At 44.9% G+C, this 25,281-nt stretch overlaps 1 protein-coding gene and 1 non-coding gene across 5 annotated transcripts in view; one reads left to right on the plus strand and one right to left on the minus strand.

The window, feature by feature from the left end:
• The window catches only part of LOC126418503 (TBC1 domain family member 4), an 885,912-nt gene that overhangs the window by 193,540 nt on the left and 667,091 nt on the right, over window positions 1-25,281 (minus strand). The window contains exon 1 of one of the 4 annotated variants that reach the window (XM_050085293.1): window positions 16,853-17,119. The exons of the other annotated variants lie outside the window; for them this stretch is intronic. Within the exon in view, the coding sequence (XP_049941250.1) occupies window positions 16,853-16,942 (90 nt within the window). The 5' untranslated portion in view covers window positions 16,943-17,119. Of the gene's footprint in view, window positions 1-16,852; window positions 17,120-25,281 lie in introns of those variants that run through there. 4 annotated transcript variants of the gene reach the window in all.
• On the plus strand, window positions 24,174-24,245 carry Trnae-uuc (transfer RNA glutamic acid (anticodon UUC)). The gene has a single exon. It is a non-coding gene; the product is annotated as a tRNA-Glu (tRNA).

Genomic DNA, 25,281 nt, shown 5'->3' on the forward strand with positions numbered 1-25,281 from the left:
AAGCAGATGTTGAAAGTGACCACCATTCATCTGTTGGCACTTTTGGGTCCTGGTCCGCAAGTTGTTGAAGGCAGATCGAAGTTGTACTGCTGGAATTGCTACAGTCTCGTCCCAAGCGTTCTGCTGCAGTTCTTGAAGACTGTGAGGGTTGTTGCGATACACCTTACTCTTGAGGGCTCCCCACACAAAGTAAAAGCACACTGTCAGTTCAGGTGACCTAGGTGGCCAGCTGGGACCTCGACCAGACTGACCTCTTCCAACAACTCTGTCAGGCATGAAGATTGTGTAAATGTGCTCCAAGGTTCGACTGGCTGTATGGGCAGTTGCTCCATCCTGTTGGAAGTAAGTGTGTGTCTTTTCCTCCTCCGTTAATGCTGCCACAAATTCACGTCCAATAGTGTCCACTCTTCCGGACCACTTTGATTTGCCTCACCCTGTACTACTACTTTGCACATTCACGGCAGGCTCAACCAAAAAAAAGTTTCTTTTTTTTCTATGAAAGAGAGAAAGAACACGATAGTATCCGTTTACAGCTTTAGCACTGGTCACCTTCCGGAGTTCGTCGACTCTCATAAACGTCGGGAGGTAGTCCTCGCAATGAATGGAAGTAGTAAGGAGAGATAACTGAAGATTGGACTTGTTGAGACTATTGTGGGAGAGTGCCGTGCATCTGTTAAGGAGCCAGCACGCAAGACGCGGGTGCGACACTTTGCAGAGTACTAATCCAATATTTGGGTCGGTTGTGAAGTTGGCCTGGCGCCAGACGACGAACGAATTCAGGGTCGTGCTGCTGGAACTACAACAAGTCGGCATGTGTGAAACGGAAGTGTAGCAGAGACACTAAAGGAACTTAAACTGGGCCGGCCAGTGTGGCCGAGCGGTTCTAAGCGCTTCAGTCTGGAACCGCGCGACCGCTACGGTCGCAGGTTCGAATCTTCCCGCGGGCATGGATGTGTGTGATGTCCTTAGGTTAGTTAGGTTTAAGTAGTTCTAAGTTCAAGGGGACTGATGACCTCAGAGGTTAAGTCCCATAGTTCTCAGAGCCTAAACTGGGATAGCAGGGAAAAGACGACGATGTAGGTATCGCGATATTCTATCCAGTAAATTTTTGTAGCAACATTCGAGGGTGTGTATGCAACGGTTCTAGTGTCTGCACGATACGCCTATATTGCTGGTAGGGGCACAACAATAACAGAGAGGTTAGGGCTCGCTCCACCCATGAACGGAACAGGACAGGGAATGAATAATATAGGTAGTCACTCACAACTATGCATCGTGAAGTTGCTTGCGGGATGTATGAAACTTCTAAAGTTTGCAGCTGAGTGAAGAGTGATGGGATAAACATTTTAATGAAATTTGGTGTTTAGTACTCTGGAACGAGGAAGAAGTGATATTAATGATCCACAGCATTACGAGCTCCTGGGATGTCGCAAAAAGCAAGTGATTCAAAGGAAGAAGAAATGTCCATGACCTAAGGGAAGATGTGCAGACAACATTAGAAAAGATGTGGGAGCATTAAAGATGCGTGGAAGCGTATGGTCGGAGACCTTAATGCAGGAAGGCCTTTGTCAAACAGTAGATTTCAAATGGCTGATTATCATCCTCAATATTACGAACATCACTTTGAGGTCGGTCACGTAGTCCAATTACTACCATTACTTAAGGGATCTTGTGTCCTGCGGCTGTCAGGAACGGAAATTTCCGATCGGAGTTGTCCAGACCATTAAACGTGTACGAAACGGAATTTTGTAATATCAGTTAGCGTAATATGGCGGATTGACAGAGGCGATGTTTCAAATGCTGCATACAACGAAAGACGTTATCGCCTATTTTTCTCAATACTTTCTTATAAAATTAGTGTCGTAGATAAAAAAAGAAAAAATACGTGTTAAGTCCTGCTTCTAATAATACTGCCAGGTGCGAGATCCAAAGAGGTCACTGTCGCATTAGCCAAGCCCGTTGTGCGAAAGGTGTGTGTGTGTGTGTGTGTGTGTGTGTGTGTGTGTGTTTTGCTTCGCTCGGCCTGTGACAGGACTGAAAACGAGAACCCGGTTGCACTGTTGTGTACGAGACACAGCCAAGTTCTGCTGCCGCAGCGGGGTTTCCACCTGCGAACTATCATCTCTCTACAGAGAGGTAGCGATTCTGGACTTTCTCTAGAGCTCAGAGAGAGTAATGATAATTCTCTCAAACGTGCCCATTGTTAGCGCAAGTGTTTTGGAGGCTTTTTTAGAAAAGGATGCGCAGAATGTGTGGCTCTTCTGCGACGGACACCGGGGGAGATTTGGGACGTGTGAACAGAAGTGGACCACGTCCTGCATACACTGGGGCATTGTCTCGGCGCTGTGCCGAATTGTCTGCGGTCTGTGTATGTGTTTACTTGTACCACAAGCTGTCGCTAAAATAAGAACATTCCAACGAGCGGCGCTCACTTCCTGAAACTTGACTTTTGCTTCAAAACAAAAAAACCAATCAATCAGTCAATAAAAAAAGTAAAAAAAATCACATGCTGAGGCTCGAGTCAGATAATTGCTTTATTCATAAGTTACGAATGCAAATGAGTCATGACTCCAACATTAATGGCGAAGGATAAAATTAAGCAGCTGTGAAGGTGGTTGCAGTACAAGTACGGAGAAGAACGTCCTACGGTGGACAGTGAAATCTGAGTCCTCCCTGTAGCACGCTATTTCGGAATCCATCCATATATATTGATCGTATACAACAGTAAGTGTGTGTTTTCCACATCACCTCCTAAACCACTGGACCAATTTCAACCAAACTTAGTACACACATCCCTTATTGTCAGGCAACAATCCCTACGGGGTAAAAAGCACGTAACTACCATAGTTGTTGAGTTATGACGAGGTAAACAATGTGACGCGTGAAACACTGGCGCGTCATCATGATGTTTACATTTACTCGCAAAATATTTCATTGACAGTGTCCATATATGCCTCTGAATGTACCTACACAAATGTATCAAGGTACGACTCTCAGTTCAAGAGACATGTCGTCATAAACACTCGGACACGTGAAAAAATTCTGCATCATGTATGTAGTTTTAATACATTTATTCTTCACTACTGAGACACTCCTGCAGTCGAGCCGTCTTAGGGAAATCCCTCGCAGCGCTTTTAAGAGCTTTCAACTGCGAAGCGGAAACAGCTGTAAGGGAAAATGACTGCCGTCTATAGAGCTATGATGAAGGGTCGAGTTAGAGACGTTAACAAAAGAAAAGCGAAACAGCTGCGCACAGCATACAGAAACTGCCCCGCATCATGTTTCATAATCTGTTTACTGTACTTGTAAGTACGAATGTTTTGTGATTTCAAAGGTGTTTTCACGAATACATGAAAATTACATTTCCAGAATGAGATTTTCACTCCGCTGCTGAACGGAAATCTCATTCTGGAAACATTCCCCAGGCTATGGCTAAGCCATGTCTCCGCAATATCCTTTCTTCCAGGAGTGCTAGTTCTGCAAAGTTCACAGAAGAGCTTCTGTGAATTTTGGAAGGTAGGAGACGAGGTACTGGCACAATTGATGCTATGAGGACGGGTCGTGAGTCGTGCTTAGGTAGCTGAGTTGGTGGAGCACTTGCCCGCGATAGGCAAAGGTCCCGAGTTCGAGTCTCGGTCCGGCACACAGTTTTAATCTGCCAGGAAGTTTCAAAATTACATTTGTTTGATACTTTGTAAGGTGGTCATGTCATTCTAGTTTTTGTATGTTATCGATGTGCACGTCAGAGACAGAGCAAGTTACGTTACTGTAAAATAATATTTGGTCTCGTTGCGCCACAGTCATTGCCTCTGCGCAGACCGATACATTATTAGTTGGAGTGTGGCAGGTGATGGGCGTATTCAGTAGAGCTGTGTTGCCTTGAGACTGTATCTGTTACATGAAGAGAGCATGATTGTAAAGGACAGCAACGAGGAATAAGATTTATATGTAAAAAAGTGAAGAGAATACGCATTTTGAATAATGTTATTTTTTTAAGAGAAGAGGTTTGAGGTAAGACTGCAGCATTGCGCAGCTAGTTTGTCCGTATGATTATTGTCAGGTAGTAACTTGCTCAGAGGTGAAATAAAGACCACCCCACTTCCCTGAGTCACGCATCAATATATATACTGATTAAACTGTTTGATTTAGACATTCTAAAATCGTTGTCTTGGAATATCATTTCATAAGAATAGTTACCCTCTTCGTCCCATTATCATTTCGCTTACCACATTGTACCATGTACCGTGAAACAGTTTGAGAATAGTTTGGAAATTTTATAAGGAATAGGAATCTAGATTAGCCGCTGCCTGTTTCCTGTTTGCTGCTGTGTTATCAATACGCGAGGGATATCAGTTACAGTTCAGTTCAAATTAGGTTCTGTTTAGTAAAAGGTTAGCATACGAGTTTAAGTTGGGTTGCGGAGACATAGTCTTACTAATATGTAGATTTTATACAGTACGAGGTTAAGTTGGGCCTAATTCCATACAGAAACGAATATATTGGAGAGATTACAACTTCACAACAAACACAGTTCATTTGTTTTCCGTTTCTCATACAAACATGGCAAAATGAATACCCGGGTAGTGCCGAGTTTGTCCGTCTCTCTCTCTCTCTCTCTCTCTCTCTTTTTGTCATCAGTCTTCTGACTGGTTTGATGCGGCCCGCCGCGAATTCCTCTCGTGTGCTAACCTCTTCATCTCAGAGTAGCACTTGCAACCTACGTCCATAGTTATCTGCTGGATGTATTCCAATGTCTGTCTTCCTCTACAGTTTTTACCCTCTACAGCTCCCTCTAGTACCATGGAAGTGATTCCCTGATGTCTTAACAGATGTCCTATCATCCTGTCCCTTCTCCTTGTCAGTGTTTTCCACATATTCCTATCCTCTCCGATACTGCGCAGAACATACTTACCTTATCAGTCCACCTAATTTTCAACATTCGCCTGTAGCACCACATCTCCAATGCTTCGATTCCCTTCTTTTCCGGTTTTCCCATATTCCATGTTTCACTACCATACAATGCTGTACTGCAAATGTACATTCTCAAAAATTTCTTCCTCAAATTAAGGCCTATGTTTGATACTAGTGGACTTCTCTTGGCCAGGAATGGCCTTTTTGCCAGTGCTAGTCTGCTTCTGATGTCCTCCTTGCTCCGTCCGTCATGTGTTATTTTGCTGTCTACATAGCAGAATTCCTTAACTTCATCTACTTCGTGACCATCAATCGTGATGTTAAGTTTCTCGCTGTTCTTGTTTCTGCTACTTTTCATTACTTTCGTCTTTCTTCGATTTACTCTATTCATCTTCTGTGCTCATTACACTGTCCATCCCATTAAGAAAATCATGTAATTCTTTCTCTCTTTAACACAGGATAACAATGGCATCGGTTTGTCAGCTAGCATCTCAAAAAAAAAAAAAAAAAACAACTGTTGGCGTATTTTTGAGAGTTGTATCTCACGTTCTACCGATAGCTGTGTGTCTTTGTGTATTCCTCTTTATTCAGTTGTGCTTTAGGAAACAACTTAAATTTTATCCTTTTCCTTTCCTTTGTCGTCTTTTAGCGCCCGTCGAATTGTCCATTCTCGTGTCCGTACCATCCGGAACCAAAGAAATTCCCGTCTAACTTCACGCGCCGGTGTCGGTGTATGGCTAAAGGTGTCCACCATGCAGGCGCGTCCATCCGCATTTCCCGACTCGTGGTCGCACTGTGTGTGTGGAGGTACCGCCCGGCTATTCCGCGGACGTCTTTCGCCAAGGCCAAATAGTGGCCGGGATACTCTGCTGTTTTCGACCGCGGCACAAACAGCACAGTTACTCTCCTGCCAGCCAGAAATAAACTGAAGCGAACCGTGACGTCGTGCCAAGAGGCTACCGCCGCCGACCTTCAGCTAGCACGCTTCTGGGAAAACGGATGCTGGACCAGAGGCGCACGCGCGAAGCAAAGAAAGCGATTAGCGAAGTTGACCGTCCTGACACCTGTTACGTCTCAGACTAACCGCTTATACACTCCCGTTGGAACACACGATGTCACAATTCGTGCTGTCCCTGGATGCAGACAAACCCCTCATCGTCGACGTAAAGTTTGTTGTTGAAGAAATGGCTTTGATGCACTTGCTTGCTTGCTTTCACCCACAGTCCTTCGAAACATGTGGAAGGTAAGGTCAGTGACCGACTATTAACCTAACTGCAGCTAGAGCGCATGACTTCTGACTGGCGCGGCAATAGCAGGGGGAAAGTTGGTGGGTTCCTCGCACCATCCCCCTTTTATCCAGAAAAACCTGACCGATAGTCATTTCGACAGCTGGCTGAGTGGACCTGGAGCGATCGTGGAGAGACTGCCACGACGGAAATTCCCCGCCCTCACCCGATATTGGACTGGAAGGAGACCCGGTAGACCAGTACGGCTACTTTGAAAAGGGTCTAGATAAAACACACTGAAGCTCGTATAGGCATGCATATACAAACACAGAGATATGTAAACAGGCAGAATACGACGCTGCGGTCTGCAACACCTATATAAGACAACAAGTGTCTCGCGCAGTTGATAGATCGGTTACTGCTGCTACAATTACGGGTTATCAAGATTTAAGTGAGTTTGAACATGGTGTTATAGTCTGCGCACGAGCGATGGGACGCAGCATCTCCGAGGTAGGGATGAAGTGTGGATTTTCTCGTACGACCATTTCACGAGTGTACCGTGAATATCAGGAATCTGGTAAAACATCAAATCTACGACATCGCTGCGGCCGGAAAAAGATCCTGCAAGAACGGGATCAACGACGACTGAAGAGAATCGATCAACGTAACAGAAATGCAACCCCTCCGTAAATTGCTGCAGATTTCAGTGCTGGGCTATCAACAAGTGTCAGCGAACCATTTAACCGAACATCATCGATGTGGGCTTTCGGATCTGAAGGCCCATTCGTGCACCCTCGATGGGTGCACGATACTAAGCTTTACGCCTCGACAGGGTCCCGTCAGCATCGACATTGGACTGTTGATGACTAGCAACATCTTGCCTGGTTGGACGAGTCTCGTTTCACATTGTGTCGAGCGTATGGACGTGTACGGGTATGGAGAGCCCGCCCGGCTAGCCGCGCGGTCTAACACACTGCTTCCCGAGCGGGAAGCCGTGCCGGTCCCTGGCACGAATCTGCCCGGTGGATTAATGTCTAGGTCCGGTGTGCCGTCCAGCCTGTGGATGGTTTTTAAGGCCGTTTTCCATCTGCCTCGGCGAATGCGAGCTGGTTCCCCTTATGCCGTCTCAGTTACACTATGTCGGCGATTGCTGCGCAAACACTGTCTCCACGTACGCATATACCATAATTACTCTACCACGCTTACATTGGGGTTACACTAGTCTGGCATGAGACGTTCCCGTGGAGAGGGGGGGGGGCGGGGAGGGGGGATGTCCACTGGAGGACGAACCGCTCAATAACCCTGGGTTCGGTCTGAGGCGGCGGTGAAGTGGTTGGACTGCTGTGGCCTGTTCTGGTGTTGTGAACCACTGAGGGCAACGGCGGGGCGAAGCCTCTCCGTTGTTTCTAGGTCCCCGGTCCAATACACACAATACACGGGTGCGGAGACAACCTCATGAATCCATGGACCCTGCGTGTCAGCAGGGGACTGTTCAAACTGGTGGAGGCTCTGTAATGGTGTGGGGCGTGTGCAGTTTTAGTGATATGGGACCCCTGATACGTCTAGATACGACTCTGACATGTGACACCTAAGCATCCTGTCTGATCACCTCCATTCATGTCCACTGTGCATTCTGAGGGACATAGGCAATTCCAGCAGGACAGTGCGACACCCCACACCTCCAGAGTGGCTACAGAGTGGCTCCAGGAACACTTTTCTGAGTTTAAACACTTCCGATGGCCACCAAACTCCGCAGACATGAACATTATTGGGCATATCTAGGATGCCGTCTTACTCTCGCGGATTTATGGACAGCCCTGCAGGATTCATAGTGTCATTTCCCTCCAACACATTAGTCGAGCCCATATCACATCGTGCTGCGTCACTTTTTCGTGCTCGCGGGGGCCCTACACGATATTAGGCAGGTGCACCAATTTCTTTGGCTCTTCCACGGAGCAGCTACACAGACTAGTTCGCATTCATTTATGGATTAACTAATTCATTCTTAATCTACTAATGTAATCTGGCAATTCTCCTCTGACAATCCTGTTTCTGAGTCCATCTCCTGCATCTTGCTCTCTCATACTTTGTTTGTAACTGTCAAGACACGACTAGCCTAAAATGCAACGGAAATCTCCGGTTTCTGTACGTTTATAGTCGTCTAACATTTCGCTCGATGCTAAACGACTTTCCTTGCATTACCAGAATGTTTTGTCTATTTCTCAATAAGTAAGCGCCTCTATTACAAAACGTTCTTTCCATTTAAACTGTGTTTCGTACTTCTAACGCTGGATTTACTTTGCGACAGAGATTGAAAACAATGTAGCTATCGATATTTGTGCACAGTTCAAGCAGAGGTTCCGAAAGAGTACCAAGAATCAGTAGTGCGTCGGCAGTCATACTCGTAAACTGAGGAGCAAATGCGTTCGACGTTGTGCATCCAGGCGAAGTATCTTTTTATAGTGTTCTTTAAGTGCCACGTCACTGAAGTAGTATCTTTTCAAGTTATTAGCATTTCAGGAACGATGAATGAAAAGTGGTTCTCTGTGCCATGTGCTATTAATATTCTTCCCAACGATTAGTGCTACCTTTTGAGCATCAAGGGAACCGAAAATGTGGCCGATTAACATGTAATTTAGAGCATTCAAGACAAAAGTACACACTTCACGCTGCATGGTGATTGTTTAAGAGGCACCAACTGCTGTAGTTAAGTGATTCTGGACTTTTACGTGGTTAGCAGTTTTGAACAAAAGCTAGCGGTGGACAAGTGATTCTTTTCCATTCAGCAAGAATCCAGCTGCTTCATAAACATTTATCTAAATCTAATTGCTTTGTGGTATATATAATTCTTAAATTTATGCGTGCCACATTTTCTCGAACTACAACACCATTTCCGACATTTGTTGTCTTTACCCAAATGTGAATGTAAGTTTCAACTAGATGGCAGCAGTGTTTATCTACATTTTGGACTAATCATGTATCACTCTCTCCGAGTAGACGGGAGAACTTAAATGATGGTGTTAAATGACTTTCTCAGTTAATTTCGATGGACGTTTCAACGTAACTGCGTCTTATTGTTTTTCTTTTCTACTTTAGAATATTTTTTACTTAGCTTACGACATGAGTCGAGATACTCTATAGGTACTCCGTTAGTAGCGGACCAGGTTTTTTTTTTCTTTTTAGAAACAATTGCCTTAATTGTAGAGGTATTTATTTTTAATTTTTGATACAGAGTCAGACTTTTTAAGGATGAACAAATAAGTGGAGATTTGATTCTGTTACATAACCCCTATCATTTTCTAAACTTTTCGAAGAGTTATGTATTCAAAAGTTATTTACCTGCTTCGTCTTTAAAGACTGTACAGATGACGATCAAATGGGGACTGTTGAGATATAAAATTAGCAATCATTTAAAGTTTGTCATTTTTAATTGTTAAGAAAATTTCAGTTCAGAAACTGTCCCATTATTCCTTTTCAGTAAGTGTCTACAAAAGTCGCTCTCTCTTTAGTACTCGTTTGCAGCAGTACGCCATTCCCCCTGTTCTGTTTGCCTTCATTTTCATTTCCTGCAAGGAATGCATCGCACATCATTCATAATCCGCCTCATGTATGACATCCTTGATCGTCCCTGGCGATTCTTTCCCTCATCATCTTCTGCTATTGCTCCGATCATATTTTTGTGTCTAACTGTTTCCTACGAGTTTATCTCTTCTTGTCTGAATGTGCTCCACAGGAATCTGGTTTCCTATAGTCTTCCTCAGCACCTCTTCGCTGGTAACTCTGAAACTCAAGCTGATCTTTGTCACCCATTTGCAGCACTGTATGTCCAGGTCTTCTAGTCATCTTCTCTCTTGTTTCCCTATTGTCCACGTTTCACACCCGTACAGTGTTGTGAAAAATAGGAAATTTAAATGAATATTTTCATTGGATAATTTGTTTACCATTTTCGTTCAACCTTCGTAATCAATCGCCTTCAGAAACGCTGTTCACAAATGGTCTGCAGAATTTCGTCGTGGTAGTGATTCTGTCAGCAATATTTTTAGTGAAGAACGCCTTTTGTTCCAAAAAATCGGGTCTGTACTGCGAAATGACTGAATAGGAATGAGAAGTGTATCACCGTGAGACAGAGCGTATCCCTAGGAATTTGGAAGACTGAAGTGCATTCGATTTTGAAAGGACATTCAGCTGTGAAAAAGACATGTTCCCGACGCATTCCTGACAATACGGTTGAAGTTAAAAAGTAGTTTCGTGTCATTTGGTGTAGGACACGCTCAACAATTCTGACCGCGAGGAAATGCAAAGTCTGTATACGACAACGTAACAGGAGATGAAGGTTGGATATGTTTGTAGCATCCTCGAAACTCAGCAGTCAACTGTTTCCGCCTTCCTAGAGGCCGGAAACCAATCAAAGTGGTTCGTTCGAATAACGCTCGCATGAAAATCATCGCTTGTTTCTTAGGTTACGCTCAACAGGTCGCGACCGTTGCCATAGACTTTAGAGGACTGAGGAACAGTTATTGCTGAATGGTACACCGCAATTTGTTTGCCGGAAGTCACCGATGAAATCAGGAGGAAGGACTTACTGCCATCTGAGACACAGTGCGTCACCGTTTATTACAGAGAAAAATATCAAATTAAACGTCTCATTGCCTGTATTCATTTGAATTATCGCCTAACAACTTCTTTTTGTCCCGTTTTGTTAAAGAAAAAGCTCGCAATTTCCATCACCTCCAGAAATTGACAGCGAGTAAGTTACTCGTCACGTACAGCAATGCACCTGTAAGAATGCAAGTGTAAGAAAAAAATTAGCCAAATATTAAGAGAGCCCAACTGTAAGGCAGTCGCGTCCCAAGTGGGAATTTCTAGCTTTTATTTTTATTTTATTTGATTTTATTTTACGCGTCTAGTTCCACAGGATCAAATTGAGGAGCAAATCTCCAAGGTCATGGAGTGCGTCAGTACATGAAATTACAACATAAAAATAGTAACACATAAAATGAAATGTTCATGAACAAAAAAAAAGCCATAAGTTTAAGTAAACGTAATCAACAATATAACATAGGAATCAGCTTAATTGTTTAAGGAACTCCTCGACAGAAAAGAAGAGTGACCACGAGGAAACTCTTCAGATTCGATTTGAAAGAGCGTGCCTTACTGCTAAGATCTTTGAATTCTTGTGGTAGCTTACTGAAAATGGATGCAGCAGTATACCGCACACCTTTCTGTACAAGAGTTAAGGCAGTGCGATTCAAATGCAGATTGGGTTTCTGCCGAGTATTAACCGAGTGAAAGCTGCTAATTCTTCAGAATAAGCTGATATTGTTAAGAAAAAATGGCAGCAAAGAATATATATATTGAGAGGCCAATGTCGGAATACCCAGACTAGTTAACAGGGGCCGACAACAGGTTCGCGAACTTACACCACTTATTGCCCGAACACCCGCTTCTGAGCCAAAAATATACTTTGAGAATGGGAAGAGTTAACCCAAACTGTAATACCATACGTCATGAGCGAATGAAAATAAGCAAATTAGACCACTCTTTCGTGTCGAGCTAACACTTACTTACTTCGAATAGTAAAAATGGCAGCATTAAGTCTTTGAACATGAACCTCACCGTGGGCTGAGCTGAGCAGGATTTGGAATTTTATAATTTTAAAGAGATGGTTTCAAGGCCGAGTTTTCTGGGATGTCGTCTGAGATCTTTCTTAGTCAGTTTCACTGCCAAACTGAAACGTACTGCCTAAATTTATGAAAGTGTCGAAGTGGTGGGAAGACGATGAAAGAAAGGGAAAGGAAAAGCAGATTCGCTGGAAGGATGTTGTTAAGTACATAAATGTAACTGATCCACGAAAGTAATGGCTTGCGAAACTCTCGTAAGAGCGACTCTTCGTATTCATCACTCTGGAACCCTTACTGAATTTGATTAATAGAAAGATATATGTAAGATCCGACAAAGAGCGGCGCGTTTCGTCACGAGGTCCTTTAATAGTTGGGAAGCGCTATGTATCAGGGAAAGATTTACTATTGAAATTCCGAGAGCGTACGTTCGAAGAAGAGACGGGCAACGTATTACTCTCCCTCCCCCACCCCCACCAACATTTAGCATAATAAACACGACGAGGTGTTTACCCATATGGCACAACTACTGTAACACATGATAGCGGATATAGCACATACGGGAATGACACTTGCTTAGGGCTGTGTGTGGAAAATAGTGTTCCATTACAAATAATATATCTTTAACATAAAATTGTTTGTTTTCCAAAGATTCATGAATACACAAATCGTAATTCTACTTTATTAAACCGCATTCTACAGCTTTTAAAAATGGTACAATAGTTTTAATTACATCTTCTGTTTCAGTATGCTGAGCTGTGTATTACCACGAACATGCGGTACGATACTGTCCGCAAATATGATTTGCTTTATACTGTTCAGAAAGCTCGCCTAAAAATCATTCGTTTGTATGTTCTCGCACTAAATAACGTACGTCACTAAGCAAAACACACGGACACCAGAATTCTTTTTAAATCACGAGTGGTGATAGCGCGGCTCAGTTGGTCTTAGTTCAACCAGCGTGCCTTTTCAGTAGCTCTGTGTGTCATGTTCCAACGAATTTCTGTAAAGTTTCCACGCGAGCTTTAATGCTGAACCTACTGAGACACTCCCGACGAATGTTGCGATGTTACATTCCCCGTTTTCATCAACATGCATCCGGATTTCCCAACAGGTACATGGCTACGTTATAATGTGTGCCACAAACCTGTGGAATGTGTCGCGAATTTTTTGCTGTCCAGAAGTCTAATGTTTGTAAGTCATAAATGTAAGGTATTTTACTTTTTAATGTGAGCTTTAATAATTTATAATCAACTTTATGCACGCAGCTTCGTCTGCGCACGCATATGTGATATATATATATATATAAAATGTTTCACAGATGTTTTTCATTCGTACCTACAGCGAATTTCGCTCTCCAGTTTCATCTGAATTCTGATGACGCCATTAACTGATCGTCGTTTCGAGATAAAGGGCTACCGCTGGTAACTCTATGATTCCCCGCTGTGTTACACCATGCGACATGCGACTCTGTGGTATCTGGACGTGTGTTACGATATTTGATCCCGAAACACGATGCAGTGCCGATTCCCACGGTGTGCTGACGCACTGGACAGCGCAAATAAGAGAGACGTCGCGCTTGATACTTTCATCGTATTGGAAGTCACCTAATTGCAGGAAATTAATTACTAACAGGTCGTATTCGGGCGTTTCTACATATCATCCCATGCTATCGTCATTCCTGTCCCTACCGGTAGTAGGGACAGCTTACTGCGACATTTATATATAAAATGAGTAACGTATATACCACATTTGGTTGAAATTTCTGAAGGCGTTCCAGAGTTATGCTTTGATGTTACGCCTTTTTACACCATAAGGCCATATGCGTTCTAGGGGTCTATTACTGCCAAAGCAAAATTTTTCCAGTGATACGGCTGCCAATTTTGGTGGAAATTCCTTCAGGTGTTACAGAGATGTGCTGCTATGTCAGTCTCTCTGCACCCCTTCCCCCCCCTACCACCCCAGCCCCCGGCAGTCTAGTATTTCAGAAAGTAAATTTTCGGAGGCAACATTCTCGAATGAACTACGAAAGAGGAGTGAAGTACCTTCGTCTTGGCGGGACGGGGCGAGAGGAGAGGGTAGATGTAGATATAGGAAGATGATAAGCGCCTTAGTTGGAGAGGAGAAGGAAAGCAGTGGGCAGTGAACTCGAGAAAAACTGGCAGGACTTCAAAGTTGGCAGATGTGCAACGTCCAAAGACCAATAATGGTTCCGCATGTTGACACGAAGTCCGATACGCTCACATTCGAGCACAACGCACTGCTGGGGCCTTTTTGAATGACAGCTGCGACAGGCAGGTCGTTGGCTGCACGTGGCTCGGTAGCGAGGCCCACGAGAAAGACACGCTGTGGCTTGTACGTCACAGCTCGTGACATTGCAGATCTTACAGGAATGCCTGCAGCCGTCTCCGGCGGCGAGCGAGTAACTAATTCGGACGAATTTAATAATTCCTGACTGCGCGATTGAATGCATGCATGTTCTCGATAGCAAACAACAAAATGAACGCTACAAATAATTCAATACCTTCTCTTGTACGGGTAATGTAACTGATGATGATAAACACAAGGCCGAAATTCTAAACCTAGCTTTCAAAGACTCGTTTATGATAGAGGACTGCAGCACCATTCCCCCTTTCAATGATCGAAAAACGAAAGGATGGCTGACATTTTAGTGTATCTGGGATTGTAAAACAGTTAAGATCCTTAGACGCCAGAAAGGCATCTGGCCCAGACGGTATCCCCGTAAGATTTTATGTTGACTATGCTACAAATATTCTTATCCGTCATCTATCAGATATCATTGGAACGGCGGAAAGTTCCACGGGACTGGAAGAAGGCCCAGGCCATAGCAATCTATAAAAAGGATAGAAAATCGGATGCACATAATTACTGGCCAATTTCACTGACAACGATTTGTTGTAGAATCATGGAACATATTTTGTGTTCAGACATAATGACCTTTCTAGACTCTGAGAAACTCATCTGCAGAAACCAGCACGGTTTTAGGAAACAGCGGTCATGCGAGACACAGCTGGCACTCTTTGTGCATGATATACAACAGGCTCTAGATACCGGCTCCTAGGTTGATGCAATACTTCTCGACTTTCGAAAGGCGTTCGACTCAGCTCCGCACTGTCGCTTGCTACAAAAAGTGTGCGCTTACCGTCTATCCAATGACATATGCGGTTTGATAGAAAGTTTTCTAACAGACAGCAGTATGTCGTCCTGAACGGGGTAACTTCAACAGAAACAAGAGTAACTTCAGGTGTGCCCCGGGGCAGCGTAATAAGTCCTCTGCTTTTTACGATTTACATAAACGATCTGGTTGATGCTATTGACAGCGGCCTTAGACTGTTTGCCGATGATGCTGTAGTCTACAGGAAAGTAGTATCACACGAAATTTGTGAACAAATCAGTGAGGATTTGCAGAAAATAAATGAGTGGTGTAATGACTGGCAGTTGTCTCTCAATGTTAGTAAGTGTAACCTACTGCGTGTAACAAGACGAAAATCCCCATTAATATAGAGTAAAAAATAATTGTCCAGTCTTTGGAAGCGGTAAGATTCGTCAAGTATATGGGTGCGACTATTCGAAATGATCTCAAATGGAATGATCAGATTACACAAGTAACACGCAAGGCGAACTCTACATTGCGGGTTATTGATAGACCCCTGAAGCGATGCAGTCTTCAGTAAAAGAAATTTCTTTCAATACGTTAGTTCGTTCAGTCTTCGAGTATTGTTCGTCTGTACGGGACCATTACCAGTTGGGTCTGATTCAAGAGATTGAGAAGGTCCACGGCAAGATTCGTGACTGGTACATTTAGCCATCGCGAGAGCGTTACAAATCACATAGAAAGTTTGAAGTGGGATACACTTGCAAGACAAGTGGCTGCTCTCTAAATTCCGAAATCCAGTCTTCACCGAGGATGCAGAGCATATATTATTACCACCAACTTTCAAATCGCGTAATGATCATCATTGAAAGATAAGGTGTTGTGTACATAGTTCCGCGTAGTCAGCGCGTACACAACTCTCCCACTAGAGCGCGCCCCGCTAAGCACAACCGCGCAGGCGCAGCGCTCGTCCGTCTCCGCACTACGAGATGGTGCTGCCATAGAGACAGACCAAATTCTGCTTCCGCCGATCCGCGTATTAATATGTAATGCATTTTGGTGGTAACGTAGAACCCTTTCTCGTCGCGGATCACACTCGCGCAGTGATACATGAACGCGCGAAGTATTGTAACGAGTGCACAGACCTCCGATTAGTCGGTCTACATTTGTCTGTACCAGTCTGTACTAGTTCTACATTTGTCTGTACCAGTCTATAGTCAAGTTTCCGTCTGCGCCTAGTAAGATTACCATATTCCTGTACATAGCCATGAAGATAAATGTATAGACACTTTTGTCAAGTATCAGAGATATATGTGAGAATAAGATTAACATACCAATACCAAAGGAACTTCAGACTGTCAGTTGTAAATAGCATCCACAGCCAAGTTAAGTAATTTTTATGCTTGTTATTATTTTAATAAACGTGTGTGAAAATTAATCAAGTTCTGTTTAAAGTTGGTCACCGTCAATCAGCTACTCAACCATGCAAGTGGCATTTCTATCGTCTGACGTAACGGTACGCCACGATAAGACCACGAGACATATTGCTGACACTCGCCTACTTCGTTAGAGCGACAGGTCAAATAATCTGATGGTGTGTGTACCGAAGGTCTTACAGTACGCACACCACATAAGGGAAATAAGAGCTCGTACTGAGGCGATCCGCGAGTGGAACAGGGGGGGGGGGGTAATATGACTTTGGCACGAATTGTGCCCTCCGCCACACACCGTTTTGTGGCTAGCGGAGTATATATGTAGATGTAGAAAATGAAGACCATTAGTTGTCACTTTTTCAGTTAAACATAGATTCCCTGTGGGCCGTGCATGGAACCGAGCGTTCCTGCAGCGTGGTGAACAGGACTACTAGTGTGACGTCACAACTTCGTTTCAGGGCCCGTATATCTCGTTGGCCCCGCTGGGGCGTGAGGGGTCAGTGTAGGGTAGGGAAGGTTGGGCGGTGCACGCCGCCACCGCTGACTCACCTGTGGCCCCCTGCGCAGGTTGAGGCTGCTCGCGTCGCTCTGGCTGGGGCTGTGGTACGGGCTGGACTTGCCAATGGGCACCGTGATCATGGCCGCCGCGTGCTGGGCGTGCCCCACGCGTCACTCGGATCTGAACGTGAACGTTATCGCGAACGCGAACGTGGCGCGGCGAACGCGGACCGATGACGGAGAGAGCTCACTGGGTCGGCGCCTCTGGCGGTGCCACTAGGCGCACAGTGGCCGCGGTGCTTTCAGCTCCCCCCGAGACGGCGGGTGGCTACTGGCGGGCGGGCGGCGCAGCCTCTGGTTTTGTGGAAGCGGCGCGGCGTCAGGGGGTGACGCAGATGGGCTGCCAGCTGAGGCAGGAGGAAGGCGGGCCTAATTTTAGCGCCGGCAGGGCGGACTAGAGGACGCGCCGGCCGGCCGGCCGGCGGTGTCCACGCGGCCGCTGCGTGCCCAGGGCTGGCCACGCCACCGCACGGCACGGCACGGCCGGTGTTCCCGCAGCCAGGGACCCCACATACACGGCTCCGTAGCCGAGCTGGGATGTTATTTAAGATCAAATATGACACGTTAACGCTACAGTTCCGGAACGGTGGCCTCAACCTCACAAACGTGCCAAACAAAGCTCTGGCGCTTTACATGCGAGCGATGATACGAAATTGGCAACAACGAAAGCATACCATAACGTCAGCTCTGATAGAAGTACTTGTTCCGCCTTCGTACGAACCCCCTATTGCGGTGGGCAATATTTCGCCTTCTCTTGCACACATTGCCTCATTTCTTGTTGATTACAGTTACGTTCGTCTGAAAGTACCTTCGACGAGTATACCCACGACTCGGGAGATCTATAGATGCTTGATGGATCACCATGGCCGCAACATAATGGAATTCAAATACCCGTCGAGAACGTGGAACCACATTTGGTGTGCAGTGCATGCTCCGTTACTGTCAACAGCAGCGAGATCGATGTGGTATATTCTTATAAACCGTAAACTTGTGACCAGGAGTCGATTACATACAATTCATATGGTCGATTCTCCTCTTTGCACATACTGTGGACTGTTTAGCAACGGAAGAACATGGTTTAGTGTGTGGCGCAGCGAGGGACGTCTGGATTCTGACGCGTCGAATACTGGCCTTCCTTCGGCGCACTAACTACACAGAAATCACATCAGATGTATTTTTTCTACCGGACAAGACCTTTTTTCCCAAACAAAAGACGTATGCGGTCAATTGGATCGCTGGACATGCGACGAAATATTTGTATTCGTACGATATTAAGTCCGTGATGGATTATTGGATGTATTTACAAGAACAACACGAGCTCATACGGAGTCATACGAAATACAGGACTTACTTTTCCAATTTTTTAGGAAGTGTTTTTCACAATCCGCCCGACAGCTCGGGTGTCCCAAAACTGAGAAGACTCCTTCAGCAGAACGACTAGAGACAGTACTGCGCGGTTCAATTATATTGGTATATAGCACACTGAGAAGAAAACTGGCCCCTACCTGTTGGCGCCAGTTATGACTGGATTATGTTAAAGTGAACAAGAAAAACAAAACAAAAAAAACAAAAACACACACACTCAACGATGGTAAACACCGAAACCGCCTCAGATAATGGTCCTTGGAATGGTCGACGCAGGAGAAATACATGCCGCCCACAAAGGCAGAAATGGTCAAGATTATATGGCTTTCTGCCAGACTTACGATGCGACACCGTGTGCTGCAGGGTTTGTGATGCAGATGATAATTTCATTTTCACTCCCGCCCGTGACTAGGACTGACATTTACTTTATTCATGCTAAAAAAAAAGAAAAAAAGGCCGGCCTTTACGTTGATTTTATGGTTTCCAAATTGTTTTTGCTGTCTCGATAATTTTCTTATCCGTAGAACAGCACAATTGTACGAATAAAGATTGTTTACCCTTCCATCCTGTCCCCCCCCCCCCCAACCAAAAAAAAAAGCTCGCTAACGCAAGCTTGTGAGTTGGTACTCGGCTCGGCAGGTAAGCCAGTTCAAAACCTGGTGGTGGATCAAATTTTGACTTCCATTTTATCACCGGCTCCTAAACTGACAAACGAGGGGCGTTTGAAAAGTCCGAGAAATGGCTCGACCGTGTAATGGTACTTGAATTACGTAACCATTACGGCACCTCACCTCAACCCCTCGATATTAGCAATGTTCTACTGTGTTTCTGTAAAGTAGTTAACATATTTCTGAAACAACATTCAGATTTGATTTCATTAATGTAGAGCTACTTTGATACATCGATATGTTTATATTGCAATGACATTATTCTTATGTGAATTCTTTCCTTTGTCACTATGATCTCTGACGTACTTGTAACTCTCATTTTTGGGCGCGTAAGCGGTTATTACAGAGTCAAGTCTTGGTCGTCATGTTGAAAAGACGCAAATTGCAGTCAGTTTATGAAATGTTAGCTCTAAAACTGAGGAAGATATTTTCAAGTATGTTTTATATTGTGAAGTGTTGGTGCAACAAAAGTAATAAAAAAGAAGTGTAACTTAAATTCGGAGTGCCGATTTTTTTTTGCCGGCCGAAGTGGCCGTGCGGTTAAAGGCGCTGCAGTCTGGAACCGCAAGACCGCTACGGTCGCAGGTTCGAATCCTGCCTCGGGCATGGATGTTTGTGATGTCCTTAGGTTAGTTAGGTTTAACTAGTTCTAAGTTCTAGGGGACTAATGACCTCAGCAGTTGAGTCCCATAGTGCTCAGAGCCATTTGAACCATTTTTTGATTATTTTTTTACATCACCATTGTCCTAACTTGCAAAAGTTTAATCTTCAAGAATGGTTTATGAAACACATCTATAAAACTTTCGAATATCGCAGAAAAACACCTAGGCCTCTTTGCATCCGAGCTTGGAATCATCACTACCTAGATTTTCGACGATTGAGCCATGAGTTCACAACGAGACCAGCGAGGGAAACACGAAAAGATGAGTGCCTAGTTTATCCATTATTTCAAGAAATGACTTTATTAACTGTGCTCTAATGATACCTGCCACATAATATAACTTTGTTGTTGCCCGAAAATGCAATATTTAGAAGCGTGAGCAACACTACAATCATAATTAATTTATGACCTTTGCTGTGGCAGGGTTGTTAGAACCGTCACGTATCAAGGTCATGTTTAGTTGGTAGCATCTTTGGAAAGAATGCACACCAAGTTTCAGCCATATTGGTCTATTTCTTTCTGTTTGGCATTCGTGTGAATCAAGGAAGTTGAGTGATTGTCAAAAAATGGACGAAGAAGAATTTCGTGTGGTGATTAAACATTACTTTATGAAGGGAGACTAAAGAGAAGCTTGATAAACATTATGGTGACTCTGCACGTTCGATTAGAATAGTTTATAAGTGGTTTCGAACTTTTCGGAGTGGCCATATGGGCACAAGTGATGCTGAACGTTCTGGACACCCTGTGGAGGTTACGACTCCAGAAATCATTGATAAAATTCATGATATGGTGATGGATGACAGAAGAGTTAAGGTGCGTGAAATTGCTAGTGCTGTGGGCATCTCGAATGAACGGGTACATAATATTTTGCATAAACATTTGGACATGAGAAAGCTATCCGCAAGATGGGTTCCGCGATTGCTCACGCTTGACCAAAAACGGAATCGTGTGAAGTGTTGCAAAGGGTGGTTTGCAGCTGTTCAGGAAGAATCCGCAGGAATTTAAGCGTCGTTTCGTCACTGTGGATGAAACATGAATACATTACTATACTCCTGAGACTAAACAACAAACTAAACAATGGGTTCGCCGCGCGGGATTAGCCGAGCGGTCTAGGCGCTACAGTCATGGACTGTGCGGTTAGTTCCGGTGGAGGTTCGAGTCCTCCCTCGGGCATGGGTGTGTGTATTTGTCCTTCGGATAATTTAGGTTATGTAGTGTGTAAGCTTAGGGACTGATGACCTTAGCAGTTAAGTCCCATAAGATTTCACACACATTTGAAGATTTGAACAAACAGTGGGTTACCAAGGAAGAATCTGCACCGAAGACCAGTCCTTCGGCCGGAAAGGTTATGGCGACTGTCTTTTGGGATTCGCAAGGGATAATCCTCATCGACTATCTGGAAAAGGGTAAAACTATTACAGGTGCATATTATTCATCGTTATTGGATACCGGCAATTGGACCGCAAAAAAGTCTTTTTCCATCACGACAGTGCACCAGCACACACCTCAGCAGTTGTGGCCGCAAAATTAATGGAAACAGGATTCCAACTCGTTTCACATCCCCCCTATTCTCCAGACTTGGCTCCCTGGGACTACTATTTGTTCCCCAATTTGAAGAAATGGCTGGCGGGTCAAAGATTTTATTCAAACGAGGAGGTGATTGCAGCAACTAATAGGTATATTACAGACTTGGACAATTCCTAATATTTGGAAGGGATCAACAAATGTGAACAGTGTTAGACGAAGTGGATAAGTCTAAAAGGAGACTATGTCGAAAAATAAAAAAAAGTTTTACCCCAAACACGTAAGTAGGTTTTATTTTTGCACTGACTTTTCAAACGCCTCTCGTACGGCCGGGAAAGCGATGTGCTGACCACATGCCCCCCTCCCCCATCTCCGCATCCACTGATGCCTGTGGGCTGAGGATGGCACGGCGGCCGATTGGTACCGTTGAACCTTCATGGCCTGTTCATAGGAAGTTTGCTTTACTTTAGTTTTCTAGTACTTCAGTGGCAAGGTTGGAACACGGGGTGGAGTTCTTGATGCCAGTCTTTGCGCTAATGTGTGCTGGATTAAACTCCAAATCTCTACGCGGTGTCTTATGAAACGAGACCATCTGGTACTGTTGATGGTGATGCGTTCGTCGAATGGGGACCTCAACTCTGGCTGAACCACTGTTATTATTTGAGAGGAGTACGCTATCTGCCGGCAGCAGTTTTCACCCTCTCCCCTCTATCATCATCGTATCGCACCAAAACTTGGTAGGTATGCTAATGCAGTAATGCGGAACCGATTTACGCTGCAAAAACTCAATTTCAGTTCTGGCCACCAGGTGCAAAGCTGGCGCTGTACACTGTCTGTATGACAATGATATAACATCCGCGCTATCATCTGACAAACCGTAGCGTGAGTCAACAGTACGGCTATCGAGAAGAGAGAGAGTGAGCTGTTGCTGAAACTGTTTGATGTGAACGCAGCATCTACAGTGCTCCACTGAGACAGTATCACCGACTGAATGTTCTGAGGAGACACCTGATGTCACTAAATGGTTTGAAGATGATGATAATGAAATTCGAAAAACGGATGAGCTTGGTGTGTCATCTGGAAAGCGAAGCCGTCCTATCCTGGTGCAACTTATCGACGAGGTTGCTGCTTCTGTAACTGACCGTGTAGCACGCGTCTCAAGTGGTGCTAGTGCTCTGCAGTGTCACGAAAATCGTCCGTCCCATGGTCAACAGTACGGAAATATTTGCATCTGTATTACGCTGATACCCAGGCAACAACTGAAACCTCATGATCCGTAGCAATGTTCTGAATCTGCTCTTCGGTTTCTGACACGGGTCGACATGTGGCCAGGTAATATTCTACGGACTGTCGAGGCACATTTTACGGTACATGGTGCAGTGAACAAAACAGAACTGCGGAATTTCAGGTACTGTTAAACCGCGTGTTGTGCACGAAGAGCCACTGCGCTGGCTGTATATGGCTGTGTGTTGTGGATTCACAAGCACCTTTATTCTCGCTTGGTTCTTCTTTGAAGAGAATGCACCCAGAGCGCTTGTCATCTGTGCCGTCATACCAGTACGTTATCGAGATAATCTCCTACAGCTTATCATTCCTGCTTCGGAAGAGTGCAAACCACTTTTTTCATGCAAGATGGGTCAACACCTCACGTCGCTCGTATAGTGAGAGATGATCAGCCTTCCACGAACGTTTAATCTCCAGCCTGTAAGAGCACCGGACCTGAATCCTTGTCGCTTTTGGCTCTGCGGATATCAAACTGACAAGTCCGGTCTTTACCTGACGTGAAGACCAGTACACAGCAACTCGTTGCTCAAGTTCCACCGGAAATGCTGCGAGCAACTGTTGATCACATCGTTTTGTAGATGCAGCATCTTGCAGACATCCCCGGCGCTCATATTAACGAAACTGTGTAAAATCAGTATTATGCCTTTCTCACTTGTTTGACCTTTTCTGCCTACATCCCGTTCCTAATACACTACATAAGGAAGTCTTTCTTGCGTTCACAGTGCCGTGTTTGGATCTCGTGGCCAAAACTGGAACTATTTTTTTTCCGGCTTAAGTCGGTTCCGCATTAACACTTTAGCATATCTACCAAGTTTCACTGTCATACGATAGCCGGCCGGGGTGGCCGAGCGGTTCTAGGCGCTTCAGTCTCGAACCGCGCCACCGCTACGGTCGCAGGTTTGAATCCTGGCTAGGGGATGGAAATGTGTGATGTCCTTAGGTTAGTTAGGTTTAAGTAGTTCTAAGTTCTAGGGGACTGATGACCTCAGATGTTAAGTCCCATAGTGCTCAGAGCCATTTGAATTTTTGTCATACGGTAATTTCAGCACACATTGGACCTCTGAGTATAAGCAACCGTTACAATTAAACATAACACTGCACTAAACACGCATCCACTATGCTCACCTACAAAAAAAACGGGTCAAATGGCTCTGAGCACTATGGGACTTAACATCTGTGGTCATCAGTCCCCTAGAACTTACAACTACTTAAACCTAACTAACCTAAGGACATCACACACATCCATGCCCGAAGCAGGATTCGAACCTGCGGCCGCAGCGGTCGCGCGGTTCCAGACTGAAGCGCCTAGAACCGCTTGGCCACCAAAGCCGGCTGCTAGCATGGGGAAATGTCGCGTTGGATGAGGAGGAAAAGGAATATTGCATCGCCGCAATACCGGTACAAAAGGGGCACAAAAACCTATCTATTCTGTGTAGTGAGCATTTGGCGTGTGCCGCTAGTCTCAGTTGATGACGTCATCAAGCTGTCGCTTCCCGCCAGCAAGACGCGACAGTTCCGCGTGACGTCACCAACTCCAGCTTTCGTTAAATCGGTCTGATCCGGAAACAAGATACTAGCAGCAGAAATTACGATACTCTTATTTTACAAAACAAGTTGATAGCAGTATCTCTGTAACAAATATTAGAAGTCAGTGAAAACTAAAAACAGCATCTTATCTGGGTGAAAACAAAATTTCCGTTTCTGGTACGATACTGAATATAATTTAAAGTTAACTGCTTATGTGACTCACTTCTTTTGGTACACGTAGCGGACGTAATTTGTTCACAGCAGTAGCTATCTACCTGCTGCCTCCCATGTGGTCTAGTGGCTAGGATAGCTGGCTTTCACCCAGCAGGCCCGGGTTCGATTCCCGGCATGGGAAAAATTTTTATTTTGTTCACCCAAGATCACCGGAATCTTAAGGTTACAGAAATTATAAAGTTAGGTCTATTGCTATGTTAAAACTATAAATTTCGAAACACGTCCTCGACCGGTTCCTCTATGGCTTCACAATGTCTCAAGAATATTTTCTGTATAACGATCTTAGATGTTTGGCGTAACTATGACGTAAAGCTGAGGAAGACCCAATCTTGTAACGACCAACTCCTCCCTCAATAAATTCCGCTCCTTCATCGTCGTGCAGAACTACCTATCACGACCCTTGGAGCAACTTCCTACGTATTACGAGGACAATCACGTCACACCTAATCGTGCCAAAACTCTAACACGTGTGTGCCACATACAGAACAGACAGGCCACTAGCACCCTTCAGCTGACCTGGGAGGGCGCTCCACTGGAACACTGCGCGACCCCAAAATATCCAGACGTCACCTTCGACGGAACACTCACCTACAGCAAACACTGTGTGAACACTAAACAGAAAGCTGCAGCGGAAACATCATCCACAGACTGGCAGCAACTTCATTGGATGCACAATCCTCGGAGATAAGAACTATAACCCTCGGCCTGTGACATTCAGTAGCAAAGTGTGCGTGCCCGGAATGGCATAAAAGTCATGTCACGCCAAGCAGATAACATACCCCTTAGCGAATTGTGTCGTGTTTTTTAATAGGATGCCTCAGGCCAATAACGAAGGACAAGTTGCACTTTCTTGAACCACCAGACATCAGACGGAAACTGATTGTCAGAAAGGATAAACAAAGGCATTAACCTCAGCGATAAACTATCTATACGGCAACCTACCAGTCTACCTAATCGCTTAAACGTAGGTTCAAAGGTATGTGAATTCCCAAGGGACCAAACTCCTGAGGTCATCGGTTCCTACACTTACACACTACTTAAACTAACTTATGCTAAGAACACCACACGCATCCATGCCCGAGGGAGGACTCGAACCTCTGGCGGGAGCGGCCGCGCAATCCGCGACATGACGCCTCAGACCTCGCGGCCACTCCGCG

The sequence above is a fragment of the Schistocerca serialis genome, chromosome 9 (assembly GCF_023864345.2).
Source record: "Schistocerca serialis cubense isolate TAMUIC-IGC-003099 chromosome 9, iqSchSeri2.2, whole genome shotgun sequence".
Taxonomy (NCBI): Eukaryota; Metazoa; Arthropoda; class Insecta; order Orthoptera; family Acrididae; genus Schistocerca; species Schistocerca serialis.